The sequence below is a fragment of the Podarcis muralis genome, chromosome 4, assembly GCF_964188315.1.
Source record: "Podarcis muralis chromosome 4, rPodMur119.hap1.1, whole genome shotgun sequence".
NCBI lineage: Eukaryota > Metazoa > Chordata > Lepidosauria > Squamata > Lacertidae > Podarcis > Podarcis muralis.
In genome coordinates, this window is record NC_135658.1 from 73,112,475 (window position 1) to 73,134,684 (window position 22,210).

Here is a 22,210-nt window from a genome sequence, read left to right on the forward strand (position 1 = left end):
GCATCGGACTTGGGCCGTGCAAGCCCCACAGGAACATGAGGGTGAGAAGTGAGGGACTGATGCCCAGCTTCATTTTCTCACCCAATACTTGTTTCCCCATACTGGCTTCCGCTGGTGTCCGGAATGTCAGCTCTGTCCCTGAGGGCATGGACAGATAGTCATAACCAATGCCTAAGCAACCACTCACATTTTTTGTATTTGAATAAAGTTGTGGCCAAAATTATGCCAAAAACCTAAACAAAAATTGATGTGTGAAGTGTGAATTTTGTGGGGGGTGGCAATTGTGGGACTCAACACGCAACAGATTTGTGGCCTGCAAATTGTAGAGTCACAGAATTTAACACAATAGTGGGTGGGGAGCCTGTAGAGACTTACTAGTAGGTTCCATCTGTTGAGAGACAAAGAGAGAGAGAGAGAGAGAGAGAGAGAGAGAAAGTTGGGGAAGCAAATATTATTTTGATTCGTAAGGATCAGCATGAACCAAAAACTACAGAACTGATATCAGGTAAATGCCATGGAAGATTGCACCAAATCTTAATTATCACCAAGGTTGATTTCTAATATTCCAAGTCAAATGTCATTTTCTTTCAAATGCTCTAGACTTTAGAGTTTAAAATGGCAAAATGGTCCTAAACAAGAGAACAATGACTGCCTTGTTCTGGAATGAATAGTTCTGCCTTGCTGTTACAGAAGTTGCTTTGTTTTGCCTTCATGCACCATATAATTATCAGTACCCTCTGCTAAAGCAAAATAGATTATCTATACTTTGGTCCTATTTCATAATTTCAATGCTTGTTTCTGGTACATCCATCAGTGTGGCCTCTAAGCACCATTCCACTGTCAATAAAAATAGCTTGCTAATCTTTAAAAAAATATTCTTGGAACCTTAGCTTCTATTACAAACACTGGTGAACACTCATGTGATTTAAGGTAAGTTACAAATTAATATCCTTTATTTCAGGTGAAAGCAAACAGCAACAAGCTATTCTATCCATGCTTACTCAAAAGTAAGTCCCATATAGGGCTGAAACAGACATGCAGATATACTGTAATTTGTATGTAAGACCAAGGGGAATACTTTCAGGGCAAGGACCAGTGTGTGAGAGTGTGGAGCATTTAACTCCTTACATGTCCACTGATTATTTCCTGTAAATGCCTCCTAAAGTTATTTCCCTCAGCCCCAGCCATAATTAAATAAGTTTCAGGGTTTGGAGGAGCTATCTACAGTACAAATTAGCAAGAGAAGAAAAGTGTTCAAGCAATCCCCTCCCATTTAACAATTCTCTTCTGCAAGTGCCCCCACCCATCAACATTATTGGGGGAAACCCAGGAGTTGGTGTGTGTCTCTCTCAGCATTTCCTCTGTTCTGCCTTATTCAGTTTACTCTCAAGATTGAATAGGACTGCAGCTTCAGCAAAACTTTTTTTATAGTTCCACCATATGTATACCTGCTTTGGAGTGGGACCTTCTTCTGAGTAAATATGAATACAGCCACATATAGCTGTAATAGAACAGAAAGAGGCTTAAAGAAACACAACTACAGCATCATCTTATATGGCAGAGAGCCTTCTCGGTAGTGGTGCCCGCCCTGCGTAATGCCCTCCCATCATATGTCAAGGAAATAAACAACTATCTGACTTTTAGAAAACATCTGAAGGCAGCCCTGTTTAGGGAAGTTTTTAATGTTTGATGCTTAATAATATTATTATTAGGTGAGTCCAAACATGTATACTGTCAGTTCTCCAATTCTATTATACATAATGGCTTTCTGCAATAGTGTCAGATGATTCTATGTTTCTATGTGTAGGGCTACAATGATATAGCTAGCTGTGCAAGCGGACACAGGAACTACATATGAGTTGTTGTCTCCAGTTCTGTCTCACACATCATCCTCTCCCGTTTTGCTTTCTGCATGAGCTGTGTAGTGCACCCAGCAAACGTGGCTGTTCTTGCTGCAGCAGATGGATCCATGCTCCTACACCAATGCAGTATCCTGGGTTAGCTTGCAAAACCAGTACAGTACTGCTCTTGGGCAACAAGCTGCCCTAATCCCCAGCCCTGCACAGTGATATAGATTTGACTCTGATATTTTGTAATTTATTGATATTTTAATGAAACGTTGTAAGGCAACATTTTAATTGCACTGGTAAATCAAAAAGCTATTTGTGTGGCCCTTTAGCACCTCACTGATCTGTTTAGCAAACACATACCATGTACAGTAGTTGGGTTATTCTGTCTGCTTCAGTGTAGTTCTGAAGCTTTCATTTCAACCCAGCTCCACCCGCCTGTCAAAATTGGTTGGAGGCAGTAATGCTTCTGATCTGAATACCAGTTGTTGGGAGCCACAGGAGGGGAGAGTGCTATTGTGTTCAGGTCCTGTTTGCAGGGTTTACATAGGCATCCGGCTGGCCACTTTTGAGAACAGGATGCTGGACTAGATGTGCCATTGGCCTGATCCAATTCTCCCACCTCTACACAAGTTAAGTCCATCCTCAGTTTATCTTCTTGCTTCAAAGATTTTATGGGAGATGCATCTCTGCCTTATTTATCCTGATGGGGGCAAGTAAGAGGCAGTTGGCAAGAGCAAGAGTTGGCATCATGGTACTGAAGGTGGATAGAACACATTTTTTTTTTAAATTTTAGCGGGGTGGTACATATATTTGCTGAGTGTGAAAAATAACCCCTAAATGTAGCCTTACGTCGTTTTGCTCTTGCAATTTATGTTAAATGGCATACTAAACGTTAGCCACCAAAAATGGGAGAAATTAGAGGACTTCGGTGACGAAACAACTTGCATCTGGGAGGATCACTGCTACCATCAAGACTAACTGTTCGATATAATAATTGTGAAGCGTTCTTTTCTCTTTGCCTCTTCAGAGTTATACATGCAATGGGGATTTTCCCTCCCCGTTTTCTTGGGCTGAAATATGCGCCTCCATTGTCCCACAATCCGTCCTATGGGAAAGGCAAGCCCGATATATATAATATATAAACACGACAGCACTATTCCGACGTAAAATCCGCAGAACTGGAGGCAGCGCTAGAGAAAGCCACCGCAATACACCTGAAAAGAAAGACCCGCCATCGGAAAACCAGCACCGAACGGGCGCTCCTGCAGCCGCTCCCCTCCCCGCCTTCGCCCCCTGCCGCCGCCGCAAAAGCAAGCAACTTCTATGGTAACCGGAGCCGTTCTCGCCATTTCCTCTCTATGGCTTCCCCCCACCCGCTCTGCTCCCGAGAGGAAAGGCGGGAGCGGATTGGCTGGAGCTTGCCCGGCAGCTGCGACCTGATTGGGCGGAAGGGGGGACTAAGCGGTGTTTCCCTTTTAGCCCGCCCCGCTAGCCTCCATCCGGTTTGGCTAGGGATGTGGGGAGGGGGAGAGCGGACAAGGAGGAGGAAGAGGGGGGGTATTAGTTGGAGCTGCGCGGGGGCCTGACAGGACAGCTGGAGCCGCCGCCGCCGCCAACTCCCGCGCGGAGCAGGCGAGGCTGCTGGGCAGGTGAGTGTGGGGGTTGCGGGTTCCGGGGGCGGCGGCAGCGCCGCCCGGAGGCCCCCGTAGACACCCCCCCCGCCGTCTCCCTGGAGCCCGAAAAGCAGCAGCAAGAGAGGGAGGGGCGAGCTGGGCCTCTGTGTGCATCGATAGAGGTTGGGAGGGCGGTCAGTTCACCTCCCTGTTCGGAGGCTGGGGGCGTCCTTGGGATGGAGGAGGAGGCGGCTGCGGGGTCTGTGCATGATTTAGGTACGTGCATGTGTGGCTTCGGTGTATATAGAGGTAACCTGCGCATGCATGCAAGCAGAGATCCCAGTTCCTCCACGCACCCCTTGTCTCTCTCCTGACAGGCGCAACATGAAATATCTGGCATAAGCAACGCGTGGTGGGGGGACGGGACACGACGGACGCTTGAACATGGTGGCTCCCCTTTTCGAAGGGAGCTTGGGCAGGGTCGCATGGTGGGCTCCTTTTTATGGTGGGTGGGCTTGCGGGGAATGGGTGCAAGGAGGGATTTTGCGCCTGCTTTTGGACGGGGAGAAGGTTTAAGGCTGCAAACGGGTGTGTGAGAGTGTATACGTATGGGGAAATATATATGTATATGTTCATGGCTTCCTCTTAGAGAAGAGAGAGGGGCTTTGGTGCATATTGATCCACAAACCGCCCCCTCCTCCTCCTCCTCCAGCCCGCCGGTGTTGGTTTTATTCTTTTGTTTTCAGAGATGGCCTCAGAGCAGGCAAGCAGAAAACTGTTAAATTGTAGCCTTGCTTGGTTTTAGATCACCCCCCCCCCCAAACCACACATTTTTGGTTAGTTTCCGGCTAGCGGAGACAGACAGCAAAATGTGTGTTTATGATGACAGTAGGTCCTGCTTGTCTTGGAAGTTCGTTGGTGTAGTTGGGAAAATAATTGGGTGTAGGGGGGAGACATGGAGAGTTTTTTCTTCATCTTTCCATGTTAAACTGGCTATCTTGCTTTACTACTCCTTCAACGTGCTTTTTTTCAGGGTGTGGAGGGATGAATGGTTTGGGTTGGCTGGCTTGTATAATCGTAGATCAATTATTTATTTCATGCACCAGTCACAAGTCTGAAAGATAGCAGCAGCACAGGTCTCTCATAGTGTAGCATGGTGCAATAGCGGAGGATGTTTTCGACTTCTGGTCTGGGAGGAGGCTTGTATGGGGTAAACAGCACTCCTGTAAACAGAGTACTAATGCTCTTGATTCCCTGCCTATAAATGCTTTGTATTTCATAGCTCCAGCCTGTTGTAGTGAGTCTTCTCTTTCTGTGAATAATGGTTGTTAAAGGAAGATGGAAACCATATGGTTGCGTGTGTGCAGATACAGTTATATGTAGATACTGTACTTTCATTGCTTTTAGTAACACACACACAAACATTTTGTGACAGGTTGTCCAGCCAGCTGAAAAGACTGATTTGAAAAGGGAAGATGTCTTCTGAATCTTTTTGTTTGGCTGCTCAGACCCGGTTTGATTCCAAATGGCTGAAGACAGACTTACAGGTAGGAACTCCTCTTTAGTGTATATAATAATATGATGTGTGTCTGTGTAACTTGATACAATGCAATCTATTCTGCTAATCAAAAAAACAGAGCCAGGAGATTGTGTATAATTCGCTTGTTAATTTCATACTGACCTGACAATTGCACAATAGAGGTGAAATATATTTTTGTGATATTGGAGATGTAGAATTTTGTTTACAGCTGGATTGAATTACATTTTATGTTTTCTGCTGAATGTTTCAAATGGCTAATTCTTTCTAAAGTAGACGGTATCTTAAGGTGTGCATCATAAGATTACTATAAATAGTTTTGGTGTGTTGCTCACTTGATTTATATATAGAAACTCTATGCTACTCTAGACTATGGAAATCCGATGAATTGTTATAATTAGTGGTAAGAGACTTCAACTGTCTAAACATGAGTCTTTTGAGTGATCCTCATTAGAACTGAGTAGTCTTGGATGGGCTGTGAATTTGGGTGGGTTAAGAAACCTGGAATATTGCTCCACTAGAGACCCCATCTTGCTGTGTTACTTGATATTTGGTCTTCTTAAAAATTTGACAAAAACTGAGATGGCTGGAATGCTATGGATTTACACAATAAGAAAAGTTTTGCTTGATAGCTGTTTTTATTTTTCATTTGTATTGTTTCATTATATTCCATGTAACAGTCATTGGGTTGGTTCCAATGCTGCTTTTGCACTCACACAGCAGACTTCCACTTGTACAGTGGGCTTTCCCCTACTCTGCTGCCTCCTGTGCACGCCCAAAATCTGCTCCAGGGGGTTTGGGGAGATTCTGAGGCAGATTTCGGGGGCACGTGAGAGGAGAGGAAGGGGAAGTACTGTTGCACAAATGGAACTCTGTTCATGCATTATTGGATACAACCCTTCTTTTAGTCCTTTCCTCACCCCCATTGCATAAAATTAGAAGAGTGAGACTGGGAATTGGGCAAGTGCTTTTAAAATTTGTTGTGCTGGTGAGTTGAGCAGAACTTAAAAGTTGCATTGTGCTCCTCTATTCTATGCATTTTTAACTTTCTGAGTACAGGCTGGGTCAGTTTCTACAGCAATTGACCTCACTTTTGTTGTTGTTTAGTCGTTTAGTCATGATGGATAAATTGCCATAGTCCTTTCTCCTTAATAATAATAATAAAAATTTTTATTTATATCCCGCCCTCCCCAGCCGAAGCCGGGCTCAGGGCAGCTAACAACAATCAAATAATCAAACAGTCAAATAATCACACATTCTAAAAATATTTCATTATAAAAATTAATTAAAATCAAATTGATGGCAACCGATTAGGCAAAATTCTGTGCAGGTTGCCAGAGGAGGGAGTCAGGCTGCGCCCTGACCAAAGGCCTGGTGGAACAACTCTGTCTTGCAGGCCCTGCGGAAAGATGTCAGGTCCCGCAGGGCCCTAGTCTCTTGTGACAGAGCATTCCACCAGATTGGAGCCGCAGCCGAGAAGGCCCTGGCTCTAGTTGAGGCCAGCCTAACCTCTCTGAGGCCTGGGACCTTGAGGATGTTATTATTTGCAGACCGTAGGTTTCTCTGTGGGGCATACCAGGAGAGGCGGTCCCGTAGGTACGAGGGTCCTAGGCCGTATAGGGCTTTAAAGGTTAAAACCAGCACCTTAAACCTGAGCCTGTACTCCACCGGGAGCCAGTGCAGCTGGTATAGTACCGGATGAATGTGATCTCGCAGCGAAGACCCCATAAGGAGTCTCGCCGCGGCATTCTGCACCCGCTGGAGTTTCTGGGTCAGTCTCAAGGGCAGCCCCACGTAGAGCGAGTTACATGCTTAGTGCTTCCATGTATCTTGGACAGGATAGGAGGAAATTTTCCTTCTAATAAAGGATGCAAGGTGCACTGTAACCTGAATGGTGTCTGAATGTGATGTCTGTCCTGAATGCAAACCGTAAGTTTTGAATCTTAAATCAAGTTTAGTGTGAACCGCTTGACAATGAAAGAGAGTCCATTGATGTCCTCTGTATTTTTGTGTTTGATAGCATCCTGATGACTTTATGGTAGCTAAAATGAGAAGGGTTTCACTTTGCTGGGCTTGTGGGAAGAATCAAATCCTTTTTCAGTGATAGAATGTTTTATAATGGGTCCTCCTTCTCTCTTTTGTTTATGAAGGAAAATATTAGTGTGAGCTTGAAATTAATGAGATGTGGGAAGTTCACTCAGATTTGTTATTAGATTTCAGGTTTGTGCTTGAGATTTGTTATTAGATTTCAGGTTTGATGATAAGATGATTAAAGGTCAGATGAGAGACTGTAGGTAAATGACAAACTATATCTTTTGTGTACAGAAGATCCCAAGTTCAGTCTCTGGTATCTCCAGGTAGAAAGAAGGACCAAAAAGCAGGTGGCGAAAGAGATCCTGGATAAACAATTCCAGTGAAGTAGATAATACTGTGTTGGAACTGTGGGGTGTTAGGCGAGGAGTAATACCCCTAGTGGGGGACATGTTGTGCTTCTTCTGGGGTAGTTTGTCCACCTTTGGTCCCCTCCCTGCACTCTGCTCTCCTCTGTACCTCCTAGAAGCTGTCAGCATGTGACAGCAGCCACACCCTGGGAATAGCTTCAACAGACTGGCTAAACCAGGGTAGCTAATGGGTCCCAAACCCTCGGTGAGTTAGGGACTGTAGGCGAAGACAGGCTCTGGCATATTGAGTGGATGAGATCAGTGGTGGTTCCAACAATCAGAAGGCGGTTTCTGCACATGCTGTAGAGGGAAGTGACGGGCAAATGAGGCTTGTCAACTTGGGAAGGTAGCCCATCTAGGAGAACGAAAACTCTGATCCTAAACCTCCTCTGTGATATCTTTGGGAGAAGGTCACTTGCTCTGCTTTCCTTTGGAGGCTGAGAGGGGGAGGTCTTGTTGTCTGGGCAGCTCAGGACCTTCATACATTCTGGCCAGGGTCATTCCCTGAGGAGGTCACTTTGGTGCAGCTAATGCAGCACTTTGACTCCACCCCTGGAGGCGCACTCCATTTATCGAGACAGATGGATGCCATCAATAACAAGTTTGACCTGTAATAAGAAAGTGTACTATGTTCCTCAAGTAAGAGAGCCTACTGCTGATATATACAGTAGTCAAGCTTACCATATGGTGAGGGCTACTTTCATGGTAGGTTTTAAACTGCAAGCATTTGGGTCTCTTAAATAAAACCCAGATTGGTCTTAAGTAGACAAATGGAGATGCAAAAATCATTGAGTTAATTAATGCATTACCGTGCAGTCTGGGACTATAGGCCACAATCCTATAGGACTTCCTCATCGGTTTTGCGGCCTCAGAATTGCATGCACAGCCCCATTCACAGACACGAATGGGTTAGACTTTTATTTTGCTGCTTAGCCTTAAAGATCCCGTAGCATTTGAGGTTAGAAGGGAGAATGAGGTGCATATGCCTTAATCCCCTGTAACTTGCTTCAATGTGGTCAGACAATTTTCATCCATCGTGGATGACCAGGCAAGTTGGTTAATTACCAACCTGCTGAAGATGATAAAGGACTGATAGTTGCATCATAACTTAAGGTAGGCTTGGCCATGTGTCCCTGAATAAGAATAGAGATGCCAATATATCTATTACTTTAAGCAGGAGAGAGCTTTATTGCCCAGCTACAGTAATTATCTGGCAGGGATGAATTTTGGACAACCAAGTCAGTGGATAGAAGCTCACAAATGATGTAGAAAATTGATTTCAAGTTGATTTGGAAGGCTAATATGGGAAGAGCCATAGGCAAATATGTTACATTTGAATGGACTGTAAACACTCATCTAAAATATTGTGCTTTTCTGTTTGATCACTTGCACTGTTTCCTGCAGAAGAAACAACATTTCTTATTTCTCAGATGCACTAGGAAGTATAAAACCCTCGAAAAATAAAGCTGAAGCTATTGTAATGTGGTTAAGTAATAGGGGAGAACATGCAGGGCCTCACAACAAACTGTTGCAATGTATCTGTGGCATATGTGTGTTTGTTTGTTACCCAAGGGGGTTGAAATAAAACTCAGATGTTACCTTCAAAGACAGGAGTCCCTGCTCTAATGTAGGTTTACTTCTTGTGTCTGTGGTTTTTTTTTTTTTTTTTGAATTTTTAAATTTTTTGGATCATTTAAAGATGCTTGCAAGTCAATGGAGCATGAGGCCTCAGCATGCAATTGATGGCTTGATTTAGTCAGAGGGGGACCATTTTTCAATTGACCTTTGTTGCAACCTAAGAGGTTTGCAATCTGGCTCTGAAACAATTCCCTTTCTCAGCTCAGAGAGAAAGTGAAGGACTCACATTTCTCAAGGAAGAGAAAATGATTCAATTCATTTGTGTATTGCTTCTGTGTGTGTGCGTGTTTGTGAGAAAGAGTGAGTGAGCGGGGAGGGGCATGATTGTTTGTGAGAATGGCTTGTATGAATTTTGGTTCTCCCTATTATGGATATTGTCCCCATTCACTTTGTACATTTTCTGAGGGGGCGTAGAGACTTTCAGTTATGGGAGCCTTCATCTGCACACCAGTGGTACAGTTGAGACACAGGTTTATCACCTCATTTGCTGCTTGTAAAAGTAAGCTTAGCTGCTGCTACATCTGCCATAACGCATTTATTTTTAAATTCTTCATATCGCTGAGGTTAGTGGAACACTGATGACTCCTGTGGTGTAGATTGACAGCTCAGTTCTAAATTTAACTTATTTTACTATAGCCTTGTTTTCGAAATGTAACAATTCAAGATTCTAAACTTTGTATCCATCTTGTATCACAGGCTCTAAAAATGTTAGAACAGTGGTGCCTAATGAGCTTATTCTCATTGTAGAAAGCTTTAATGTTCTTTGAGTATTGAGAGGCATGTAAATATCAGCTTGACTTCTAGATTCCCTCCATGAGCAAGGTGACCAGGTAAAGCAGCTTTTGTAAATAGGAAGAGATTTGTTTCTCCTTCAGGCTAGCAGTGTGTTGCAAACAAGTGAGAAAGTGGGCTGATAATTTTTGTGGATTTATTTGTTACAGTGAAAATGGCTATATCCTGTACATATTTCTGACGTGTAATTTTCTTGTGTGTAGGGCAGTTGTTCCCAATTACCTAAGTACAGCGGAACCCTGTTTTTCAAAGCCGAGTCATGAAAATTTGAAAATGTTGGTATCTCTTTGGTAGTTTTTGTTATGTGGATGGTTCCACCATGCCCTCTAATATGTTCCAGTACAAAACTGGAATGTGCGTTTTTGGGTGCCGTGGTCTCACATGAGATGTGCATCTAGCTGCAATTTCTCATGTTTTGGGGCATCGTGCTCTTGAGTGAGAGCACGGACCCCCAAAATGGGATATCCCAGACAGTTGAGGGGTGTGTGCCATGAATCCCCTGGGTGGGTTACATAGACCCCCAGTTGGGAACTGCTGGTGTAGAGCATTCTGTGTATCTCTTGTTTATGCTATCCATACTATGTGATCTGATGAGTGTGCATGGGTCCGTTTTGCTACTGTACCTGCTCTGGAAATCAGTTGCTGGAAGTCATTCATTGGAATTTTGTACTATCGGTTTGCATAACGCAGGAAATTGCTTGCACACAGATAAAATCTGTGCAACAAAATTGCTACATGTGGTGGCCCTCATAGGCATTTGTGTTGCAGCCTTGCCAGTAGATGATCTAGGTTGGATGTACTCATCCAAATCATTAGCATGCTTGAATTCCTGGTGCTATTTCAAAAGGGGAGGTGGAACTACACTGACTAGACTTGAATCTTTAAATTTCTATAGATAATTGTCTTCCCAGCCTTTTGAATTGTAGGCAGACAAAGTTTAAAACAGTTGCTTTTATTGATGATTTTATGTGCCTTTTTTATTCTCTTGCTCTTTTATGGTATTGTTTGTATCATTGTTTGTCACCTTGAACACTATTTGGTGGAAAGGGTACAAAAAAACATGTTTATGATATCACATTCCCCACCCCCTTTTCCTCTAAAAGCTTGCTTTCACCCGAGATGGACTCTGTGGCCTTTGGAATGAAATGGTCAAAGATGGGGAAATCGTATACACTGGAACAGAACCCTCCCAAAATGGTGAAGCTTCTCCACGGAAAGGTGAGTTTCATTGTGTTGTGTATCTGTATAGTTCAGTAAAGACAAATGTGCCTAAATTTTTATTGAGGGTTTATTTGTAATGAATTCAAAGGGTTTGGGGACTATGCCTTCCTGCTCCCTATGTTGCACTCTTTGTATGGTGGCTTTCTAATCCGTCTCTTACTTTTGGTATGCATGCCAACCATAACTTTTTAGTTTGAAGATCTTGACATTTCTAAGGAATGACAACAGTGTCAATCATCTACCTATCATCTATCTACCTATCATCTATCTATCTATCTATCTATCTATCTATCTATCTATTGGGTGCTGAGACAGACTTGAAATCCCCTTTCTGACAACAGTATAAGATTAAGACTGCAATCCTGTGCTCACTTATGTGGGATTAAGCCCCACTGAAATAAATGAGACTTCTGAGTAAACTTGCATCAAGTTACACAGTCGGTGTCAGAGCTTTATCAGTTAGCGGGTGAGATGCTGCTGCATAAAATAGAAAGTATGCTCATTTAAGTTAGACTTGTGTGAGATAAACTTTACTGAAGCATGCCCACAGTACTGCTTCATTTCTCAGATCCATACCAACATCATTGGCAAGCAAGCCTACTGAATTTTTCAGAATCTGAACTTGGCAGGCTAAGTTGTATGTCCTGAAGCCTTGTCCTTCAGTTACTAATCCCTTAAATGCTTGCACTATTGTGACTCTAATGACAAATGGTATAACTATGATTTATGAGCATATTAACTCATGTGGGGAGGGGGCATAACAAGTTTTTGATCAGAAATAAATCCTTTCTGGGAATGATGCTATTAACATTTTGGCAATAGAGTAGAACTGCTATTTTGCCCTTTAGGTAGAGGTTAAATTAAAAAACACCTCCTTTGCCAGTAAGAAGTGCATTCCTACTTATTATCTTGGTTTATCATTTCTAAACATTATAATTCCTACAAACATCTTCAGTATTTCTGATTGTGGTAATTTTTTTCTGGGAGCTGAAGTAAAAGAATTTTCTTTCCTAGTGTCATAGATGTTTGCAGCCATACACGATATGGTAATGTCATTCTCGTTGCATTCTGATTTTTTGCCTATCTGCAGTTATTTATATTACTCAAGATCAAAATGATTTGCAAGTAGTCCAGTGTAATCTTCTGCCTTTGTGTGTGGGTGAAGGAGCAGATCCCCCCCAATGCCATATTGCAAACTACTTTTGATGGCACCCTCGGTTTCAAAACCAACTGGGTCTTGTGGTTTCTTATCCCCCAAAACCCACAATCAGTAACCAAAGTTTGTTCTTTGCTTACTGTATTAGGAAATTTTTAATGTCTGATGTGCTATAATTTTTATATATACGTGCTGTAAGCTGCCCAGAGTGGCCGCTGAAAACCAGCCAGATGGTTGGGGTATAATTATTATTATTATTATTATTATTATTATTATTATTATTGCAGTTTTTTGGTGCAGCAAACCATGAGCCTGGGTTGGAGCAACATGACAAGCCAGGCTCTGGCTTGTTTTGTCTGTGACATGGTAGCAGGAAGAACAGGAGAGAAACAAGTCTTTCTCATTAAACCATAGTTTGTTTTAAACTATGGTTTAATGTGATGTGCAAACTAGGCCAATGAAGCCTCGGGTTTCTAAGTAGAAGAGGTCACAATGTGACCCAGTAAAACAAGAGCTATAACATCTGTGGCAGTGTTTTCCTTTCTTCTCCATATAACTAGAATATCGGAGTGAATCTGAGAGCGTAAGATGACCTTTTTCAATACTGGGGCTCAGAATTCTGATGCAAAAGGAATGGCTTTACAAAAATGATTTACTCAGTTGCATTTATGTTCTTTTTTTTGTTCTATAGATGAAAGCATTGAAGGTCAGACTGGATCAAAGAAAGAAGATCAGAATGACAAAGAGAGGAAAGACGAAGAAGATGCACCATTACCTACATATAGAGCCAAATCAATTGTTGAAAGTTGGGTTTGGGGCAAGCAGCCAGGTAAGGTTTTTCTGGTTTTCTTTCAACATGGCATTTACTGTTGTATTACTGAGTGATATGGTGCCCAATATATATTTCACAAATATATTGTTTCTTAATAAAGGCCTCGGATTTTGCTGATAAGTTTTTACTGGACCATTTAAAAAAAATCCTTTAATTTACAAACTTCTATACATCTTCATTTAAATGCTTGTGTAGCAATTTGTTTCCTTTCAATTAATATGCAGAAGGCAGCTAATACTGTTGGTGTTGTGCAAAGAGATTAATAAATCAATACAAAACAGAAAATTGACAACTGGCTGCCAATTGATGATGGCAGTCTGGAGTGATAAGAGGTAGCAGAAGGGATGCAGACAGTCCTTGGCCCTGACAGTTGTTTGAATAAAATTAAAGCTTCTTCTTTATTTAAGTAGACAGAAATTTGGTTGCTCTGCTCTGGGGTGTGTCAGTTATGACTTGGCCGAGATTTCTGGAAGCATTGAAGTATGTGGTCTTGTTGCCAGGGTGAGATGTTTTAGGATTCTGTCTGATGGGTGAACAGGTAATCAAGGAGCTGGTATGCCTTAAGACCCTGATGTGAGCATCATCTTGAACTCTTGAGATATGGCCTGAACCAAGACCTATTGCAACAGCAAAGTCTCCAGTCATGCTTAAAACTGCCACCCTAGACAACCTATGAAGACCCTGTTCCTAAATTATTTATTTTGCTACATGTTAAACTAGTTTACTTCTCTGTTAAAAAGCACTTTGGTTTTACTGATTCCCAAGGACATCAACTTCATGTACATCTTTTATGAAAGAGACTGCTTGATAACATACTTCCTGTAAAATGGTTTCGTGTACAAGTTAGCAAGGAAAGGTGATCATTGACTTTGAAGGAGTAGTACTAGCAGCAGATATTATTTCGTGCTCAGTTTTGTGGTCTCCAAGTAGCCCTTAATAGTAGTTGAACAATGACAGTTTTGGGAAAAGCCCTTGCTACCTGATGAAATGACAAAAATGGGTTTGGGCTCAGTGTTTTACTTCTCTGCAGGATTTAATGGACAGTACAGTGGAGATAAAATTCTCAGTACATGGCTACATAGTCAGAATTGGTTTTGTTAATTAATAAAATGCAGGTTTTGTTGCTAGTGTTGCAACACAGCAGCTCATGAAGTCTTCGATTTGACAGGATAGAAGTGGGCTTTCTTTTGGCTACATAGTATTTTGGTGTCTTCCTGTTGCTAAACAAACCAAATAGTGTCAGGAAATCACTGTAAGTGCCCCATTTTGACGAAGTAGTCCTATGAAGGCATTGTAAGCAATTAGCATACCAGCTGTAATTGAAATATTTTAAGGCTACCTTGAAGCAATTTTTCTGGAAGGTCCCTAGGTTGTAGCCTGTATTCAATAGATTGGGGCTACAATTTCTGCTACAACCAGTGGGGTCAAGTAAATGTTTATAGAATTGGGATCCCAGTTAAAAACAGCTTATATATAAATACATGGTCACTAAAAACAAATCTGGGACATGGGTGGTGCTGTGGTCTAAACCACAGAGCCTAAGGCTTGCCGATTGGAAGGTCGGCGGTTTGAATCCCTGCGACGGGGTGAGCTCCCGTTGCTCGGTCCCAGCTCCTGCCCACCTAAAAGTTCGAAAGCACGTCAAAGTGCAAGTAGATAAATAGGTATCGCTCCAGTGGGAAGGTAAATGGTGTTTCTGTGTGCTGCTCTGGTTAGCCAGAAGCAGCTTCGTCATGTTGGCCACATGACCCAGAAGCTGTCTGCGGACAAACGCCGGCTCCCTCGGCCTATAGAGCAAGATGAGTGCTGCACCCCCAGAGTCGTCTACGACTAGACCTAAAGGTCAGGGGTACCTTTACCTTAAAAAATTTTTTTTTACATAATCTCAATAACCTGACAAAAATAAGTATAATACAGTATTCAAATAATTGGAGGTTATAGTCTATCTGAATACTGTATTATACTTATTTTTGTCAGGTTATTGAGATTATGTAAAAAAAAAAAAAAAATTGTATTCAAATAATTGGAGGTTATAGTCTATCTAGGGACGTGGGTGGCGCTGTGGGTAAAAGCCTCAGCGCCTAGGGCTTGCCGATCGAAAGGTCGGCGGTTCGAATCCCCGCGGCGGGGTGCGCTCCCGTTGCTCGGTCCCAGCGCCTGCCAACCTAGCAGTTCGAAAGCAGCCCCGGGTGCAAGTAGATAAATAGGGACCGCTTACTAGCGGGAAGGTAAACGGCGTTTCCGTGTGCGGCTCTGGCTCGCCAGAGCAGCGATGTCACGCTGGCCACGTGACCCGGAAGTGTCTCCGGACAGCGCTGGCCCCCGGCCTCTTGAGTGAGATGGGCGCACAACCCTAGAGTCTGTCAAGACTGGCCCGTACGGGCAGGGGTACCTTTACCTTTACCTTTATAGTCTATCTCTTGTATGCATAAGCATGAATTAAGAGTTCCAGATGGAGTCATACTGTCTGGGTGGCTCTCTGTTGTTTTCTCTTGCTAACATAGGTGATGAAATTGTACCAGACGGGCATAAATTTATCCAGTTTGGTTTGACCCTTAACCTGCTTCAGTTTATACATCAGCTTTTCTGCCAGTGGTTGTGTAGTACCTTTTCTAACGTATCAAAAATGACATACTTAGTAATTTTTCTTCTCACATCTTTGGTTGTTTGCTAGGTTGTTGGGGTTTTTTTTTTTGCAACTAACTGAAAACAAATTGAATTGTTTTTCTTTTGCTGTTCACTTTTGAAGGGCTGAAATGTTTGAGCTTGGCATCCTATGTGTACCACACAGGAACTTTGAGTCGGCAATTATTAGGTTGCAGTGGTGCGGACCAGTCCATTTTCTTCACTTCCTAAAACAAATGTAGCGGCTGCTTCACTTGTGATGTTTATGCAGCTCTGCTTTGAAAATATTGGATGGAATTCATCATAGCATCATAAGGAGATTGTTCTGTCAGTGGAAGCATATCTGCATGCCCAATTTTTAGTGATCTCCGCTTTACTCCCCTTGTATACTGTTCTGGAGGTTGCCCCGACCCTCCAGATGGGATTTGGGGGGAGGCACCTTTCAATCCCATGAGTCCAAGTAAATTCTTTTCAGTGAGGGCAACCAAAGGTTGCTAGCTTGGTTGCAAAGTGTCTGTACTCATTGCAGAGTCCCCAGTTGACTGAAGTGAAAGGCATGTGCAGAGTGCCAGCTGAATCAAGCTCTTGAGTAACAATAGTATGTAACACTTGGTGTCTATAGTATGCCAGGTGATGCCCGCTACATTGAATTGACCTGCATTTGAATTCTCAGACAGGTTATAGTCTAGGCAGTGTTCTTCAATCTTGAGTACCCAGGTGTTGGATCACAACTCCCATCATGCCTGACTATTGTCTAAGTTGGCTGGGCATGATGGGAGTTGTAAAACTGAGCAACCTATGTGGACCCAAGGTTGACCAACACAAGTCTAAGACTTTTGCCTGGGTTTTAATGCAGTGATAGTTCTCCATGCTGGAGTAATATGCCTGCTTTAGCTAAGAAACATGCTTCTCTTTGATGGTCTTTAGTGACCTGGAGAATGGTTGGTAATACTTCGGGTAGGATCTACCTGATTTTTCATACTTTGAGTAGACCTTTGGAAATCAATGGGATTTCATTAATCTATTGATTAGATTAATGGGATTTCATTAATCTATTGATTTCAATTGGTCTACTCTGATTATGACTTAGTAGGATGCAACCTCTTGTAAATAGCTCCTAAAATCATGAGAGTAGAGACTGGCGTTTGCAGCTATGTTTTCAATACATACTGCAAATGGTTAGGTTTTTTAATTTTTTTTTGACGGGGCAAGGCGAGTCAATGCTGATACAGCTGGGCTGCTCGCAGTAGATTTGGAGCAACCCAGGCCTGCTGCTGATACCGGACAGGAATCAACTGTTACGAAACACTGACATGCAGAAGGCCATGTGCTGCACTCTGTTCCCTTGGGATTCTGTTTACAAAATAAAGTCTGCTGATGCTATGGCTACAGCAACAAATAAACTGGCTCTGTTCTTTCATGCAGTCATACAGTTAAATTTCACTGGATGTTTTGAAATGTCCCTTACAAAGGACTTGCATCAGTTTTAATGTTTACTATGCTAAATTCAAGGGAAATCTCATGTTCTTCCTGATCTGGTTTCGGTGTGGATGCCTCACACCTTATCTTGTACTTTCCATTAGGCTCAGTCATGTGTCTTGGAATCCAGGAATCTGGTTTACAGCACATTGCAGTCAGTGTGACTGCTAATAATTCTGAGTATACAATTCTGGTTTCGTTTTTGGGGCCACGGTTCTAAAAAGACAGCCTATACCTAAACACAGCAGTGGAAAGGACAAATTGAAAGTGACTTGAGCAGAAAAATCCTTTGCAAGGGTTCCTTTCATAAATTGACATTGAATAGTTTGCTTCATTTCACAAGATAGGAAATATGAGCAGCATTTCGTAAGTCTTGGGTGTTGAACAATGAGATAAAAATCCTTTAGTCACTTGACAAATTTGGGTAGAGAACTCAATCAGCATGACTGGAAATTCCCCCTGGAAACATAATTTGTGTAATCTGAAGATCTATATTTAAAGTTACAAGAGAAGCAGTTTTAATTGTTCGATGAGCCATTTTTAGCTTCAGATGAATCATGTAACTGTTCTAGGCTAATATTTTGAGGTGTGGAGTTTTTCCAAAATATGGATCCGTTGGTCAGGATTAACTAAAATGATGCTTAATGTTTTCCCGATAGCAAGTGCTTCTGGGGTCAAACTAAATGAAACAGAAGCTCCTGTCTCTCTTTAATTTATTTCTTAAGAACAGGGGTGGTGGTGGGAGAGCTGGCCTTCATATATAAATGACGAGTTCCCTCTGGTTTCTTTTCCGTAACGTCTTCAGGTTTAAACTTAAATTATGAATATGTTTGTGTAGTCTACAATCTTGGGCTCTGTTCTGCAGCTTTTTAGAGTTGCCTTTTAAGTAACAGAGAACTTAAGATAATTAACATCAGCTTATAAAATGCAAGTAATGCTTATTGTCCCCACATACGCAGGCCTCTTAGCAGTGTCTTTTAGTGTCTGCCAGTGATAAAAAAAAACCTGTGTGGTTTTTTTTAGAGTGCTTGAATGCTGGAGGAGATGGTCACAAACAGAAATCATAAGTGAAATGAGAAAGGTCTAGTCTTAAGGATTTACTGCGTGTGTCCTTGCTGAATTGAAATTGATCAGTCATTCAGTATCTACGTTGAAGAGCACCTGGGAATTGATATAAATGCCATTTGGACCTATTTTTGTTTCGCATTATACCGCTTGAAGTAGGGCCAGCTTTGCTGTTACAGCTTGCTACAGTGCAAAGATTTGAAATGGCAGCAGCCTTGATGGTAAAATTGCACTCACTCATCATGTGTTGGCGTCCTGGCCGGCTGTATGCCCTCTTGTCCCTCGTTCTCGAAGAGTAGCTCATATATCCCATTCAGGGCAGTCGGGCAATAGCAGAGAAAATATAAATGTGAACACACTAAACAACTTCTTGGAAGTGGTGAACAGCTGTCCTTTAGCAACCCCTTTAAAAGAACAAGCAAATTTCCTCACAGGTGGCCAAGTAGCAGCATGGGTGCTGCAAGATACAAAGCAGGTAGATGCTTATGGGACACCTCGAGAGCAGATGGCAAGTCCTTGCTGGCTGTGGCAGGGAATCAGGCCCATATTTCTGCCTACCCAGCCAGTGCTGCTTGGCTCAATTACTCTGAGGTGGGAGAGGGGGCACATATGTACTGCAGCTTGCTTGTAAGTGGCCCAGTCTCATTCCTTGCCTTGCCAAAATGATTAATGTTCTAGTTAAATTAGCAAGAACCTCTATGGCACGTGTTTCGCAAACCAGCTTTACTGGGTTTGAAGTACCTGAATGCTGCAGATCAACAGACCGTAATAGATTGGGGAAAGCATAAAAATGATAATCAAACAAAACAAATTGCTTTTGTTCTTGTGTAGTGGTTTTTCTGGTACTTTGAGCCTGCCAGATAACCTTACGTCTTGGGTGGATTGCTTGTCACTAATGGGGAGCAGACCTCTAGTGTGTTTGGTGTCCATAGGAGCTATTAAAATACACTTCTTAATTTGTCTAGATGGGGGAAAAATTAGCTAATATGAAAGGCAGTTATTACTATACCTGAATCATCCAGGTGTTCAATACCTACGATTAAGATTAATTGGGGAGTGCATGTCAAGTCATGCAACATCTACTCACATATTTCTGAATATACATGGAGTCCTATTGAAACTTTCTCTTGAGATGTGTGTAATTCTTTTTTATAAGGAGTGAGTAGTATTTCAGGCATGTTACTATTTAATGAAGGCAGATGCTGAAGCTAAGCAGGTTTGCATCTGACCAGTGCCTGAATGAAAAATGTCCCATAACTTCCTGTCCTATACCTTGCTGGAAGAAATGTAGGATATAAATGAAAACAATGAAATATGTGCCCTTTCAGAATCTTGGCTGTATATTGTACTGCATTGTGCATCAAATGTGAAAAATTGCTGTTCCTAAAATGGAGGGTGTATTATTTCTTTCCCTTGCCATCAAACAGTTGTATGCATCATGCTGAATGTTTCAGATGAGTAATATAGTTCTTCTGATTCTTCTAGATGCGAATGAGCTGAAAGAGTGCCTTTATGTACTTGTGAAGGAACAGCAAGCTCTAGCCAAGAAAACAGCCACCACCACACTCTCTGCTCTGAAGCTGAAACAGAGGCTTGCTATCTTAGAACGCTATTTTATTGCATTAAATAGGACTGTTCTTCAGGAGAATGTCAAGGTTAAGTGGAAGAGCAGCAATATTCCCCTGCCTGCAGCGGACAAGAAAAGGTAGTGTCTTTCTCAAAGAAATCTCTTCCCCTTGTAGTGTTGCCTGCCTTTCCCCCTTCGCTTATTGGTTACTATATCGCTACAGTTTTGGTTCCTCAGTGTGGGGAAATATCAGCTGCTTATAATCTTTATTTTTGTATGGACAAGAATGTTAATGCATTATGCAGCTGTTGAAACCAAATTGGTTGCAGAGTGGTAGAGCGGCAGTTTCCTAGCCGTATACCAAAGATGTTAGTGCACTGTTTGGATATTTTGGGGTAGTCAGGATTGATTTCTGGGTCTTAACATTTTGAAGGACATTTGTATAGATGCTTAGTTTAAACAGGAGGTACATTCTTCTCTCATCATCTTTTTGTTGGTTACAGTCCCAGACCTGTAGGCAAAGGTGTAGAAGGTCTTGCCCGGGTAGGATCCAGAGCTGCCCTTTCATTTGCCTTTGCATTTCTTCGGAGAGCTTGGAGATCAGGTATTGTTGGAAGATGCTGTATATCTTATTAGGCTGGTAAACATATTGCCATCTAACTGTTGTGTTGCATTTAGGTATTTTTCAGGGCTATCTATGTCTGTCTGTCTGACTGTCTAAGTTCATTCTCATTAGCAGACACCGAACAATGACTACTTGAGAAGTTGTGCACACTCATGGTTTGGACACTGGTGGAGCTTCATGCTCCAGCACAGGGGGTGGAGAGCAGGCAGGGCTGGTGCGTGTCCTGGGGCAGCCGCCATGGCACCCTACTGGGATCACGCTGCTGGGGGCGGGGCGCACTCCTCTTCCTCTGCCAGTGGGTTTGGTGACATCTCTCAAGTTGCAGAATGAGTGTAGGAACAGAGGAAGCGGAGTTAAAATTGAGTCAGACCAGTGATCCATCTAGCTCAGTGTTGTCTAACAGCAGCTTTCCAGGGTTTCAGATGGGGTTCTCTCCCAGCCCGGCCCATACATGCTGGCATTTGAACCTGGGACCTTATGCATACCATTGAGCTACAGTTCTGCTTTGACAAGCACAAGCCTTGCATATGCAGAACTGGTTGCTTTGGCTCCTTAGCCTTGTTTGCAAAGTGGTTTGTGGGCGATCTTCATTCTCTCAGCTTCCCAGAAAGAAGGCTTCTCTTACTTCTATTCTATAGATGCAGGGTTATATCAATGATGTGGCAATTCAATTTATGGTCTGGATTTCCACTGTGTATGTTTAGATCAGTTGTGAGGGATTGCCATTAACCTGAATTGCACTGTACTATGAAACACCCTAACATGGCTAATGTTGTTAGGTGAGGATGCAGATCTTTGCAGTGAACTGCTACAAGAATCCCTTGATGCCCTACGAGCATTGCCAGAAGCATCCCTCTTTGATGAAGGAACCGTATCATCTGTATGGCTGGAAGTTGTGGAACGAGCAACCAAATTTCTAAGGTCTGTTGTAACTGGGTAAGTCTTTCTCTAAAGAGTGCTTGAACTTTTTTTTTTAAGCCGCGTTCAAGGTTTCATACTGAACAATAGTTCCTGTGTTCTTTTCTTGAATACCTAGATAGCTCAGTTGGTTAGTGCATCTGTCAGCCTAGATAGCTCGGTTGGTTTGAGCATGATGCTGATAACTCCAAGGTTGCAGGTTCAATCCCTGTATTGGACTGGTGCATGCATTGCAGGGGGTTGGACTAGATGATCCTCAGGGTCCCTTTCAACTCTACAATTCTGTGATCTCTATGACCTATAAGGAAACTAGAGTTAAGCGTTTGGGCATCACTTTTTTAATGCCTTGAAACGGCAATACAGTGAATATGAACTCTGGCTTATACTTCTTTCTTTTTTAAATGGTGTACCCTTGGCTTATTCATAGAGAATATATATATATATATATATATATTCTAAGTGCAGGTCAGTGTGGAGTAATAGCCTTGCTGCATTTAAAGTTTGCATATAAAGAAATTAGTAATGGAGGAATGAAAAAAACCCCTGCCTTACACCAAATCAGACCTTTAATCCATCTGATTCAGTATTGCCTACACTGACTGGCAGTGGCTGTCCTGGGTTTTGAAGAAGGGTATTTCCTTTTGGTACCTAATGAATGCCAGGATTGAACCTGGGGCCTGCTGCATGTGCTCCGGGGCCTGAGTGTGGCCCTTTCTCTAAACTGGGGAAGAATAAAATCAGCGAAGTCGCTTAATTATGTTGTGAAAGGTGTCTTCTGTCAAAGCACGGAATACAAACTGGTTTTTTACTTTCATATATTGGAATAATTGCCTTTTAAATTTCCCCCCTTT

The 22,210-nt window shown here is 42.5% G+C and overlaps 1 protein-coding gene across 5 annotated transcripts in view; it reads left to right on the plus strand.

The window, feature by feature from the left end:
• The first annotated feature begins 3,376 nt into the window (after nt 1-3,376).
• Nucleotides 3,377-22,210, plus strand: part of HERC2 (HECT and RLD domain containing E3 ubiquitin protein ligase 2) — a 98,679-nt gene continuing 79,845 nt past the window's right edge. For 3 of the 5 annotated variants that reach the window (XM_028727824.2, XM_028727826.2, XM_028727827.2), the window contains exons 1-7: nt 3,377-3,499; nt 4,899-5,010; nt 10,975-11,089; nt 12,940-13,077; nt 19,735-19,954; nt 20,320-20,420; nt 21,221-21,377. In XM_028727824.2, coding sequence (XP_028583657.2) covers nt 4,939-5,010; nt 10,975-11,089; nt 12,940-13,077; nt 19,735-19,954; nt 20,320-20,420; nt 21,221-21,377 — 803 coding nt within the window. In that variant the 5' untranslated portion in view covers nt 3,377-3,499; nt 4,899-4,938. Of the gene's footprint in view, nt 3,500-3,643; nt 3,740-4,898; nt 5,011-10,974; nt 11,090-12,939; nt 13,078-19,734; nt 19,955-20,319; nt 20,421-21,220; nt 21,378-22,210 lie in introns of those variants that run through there. The other 2 variants (XM_028727828.2, XM_028727825.2) reach the window with 2 other exon arrangements.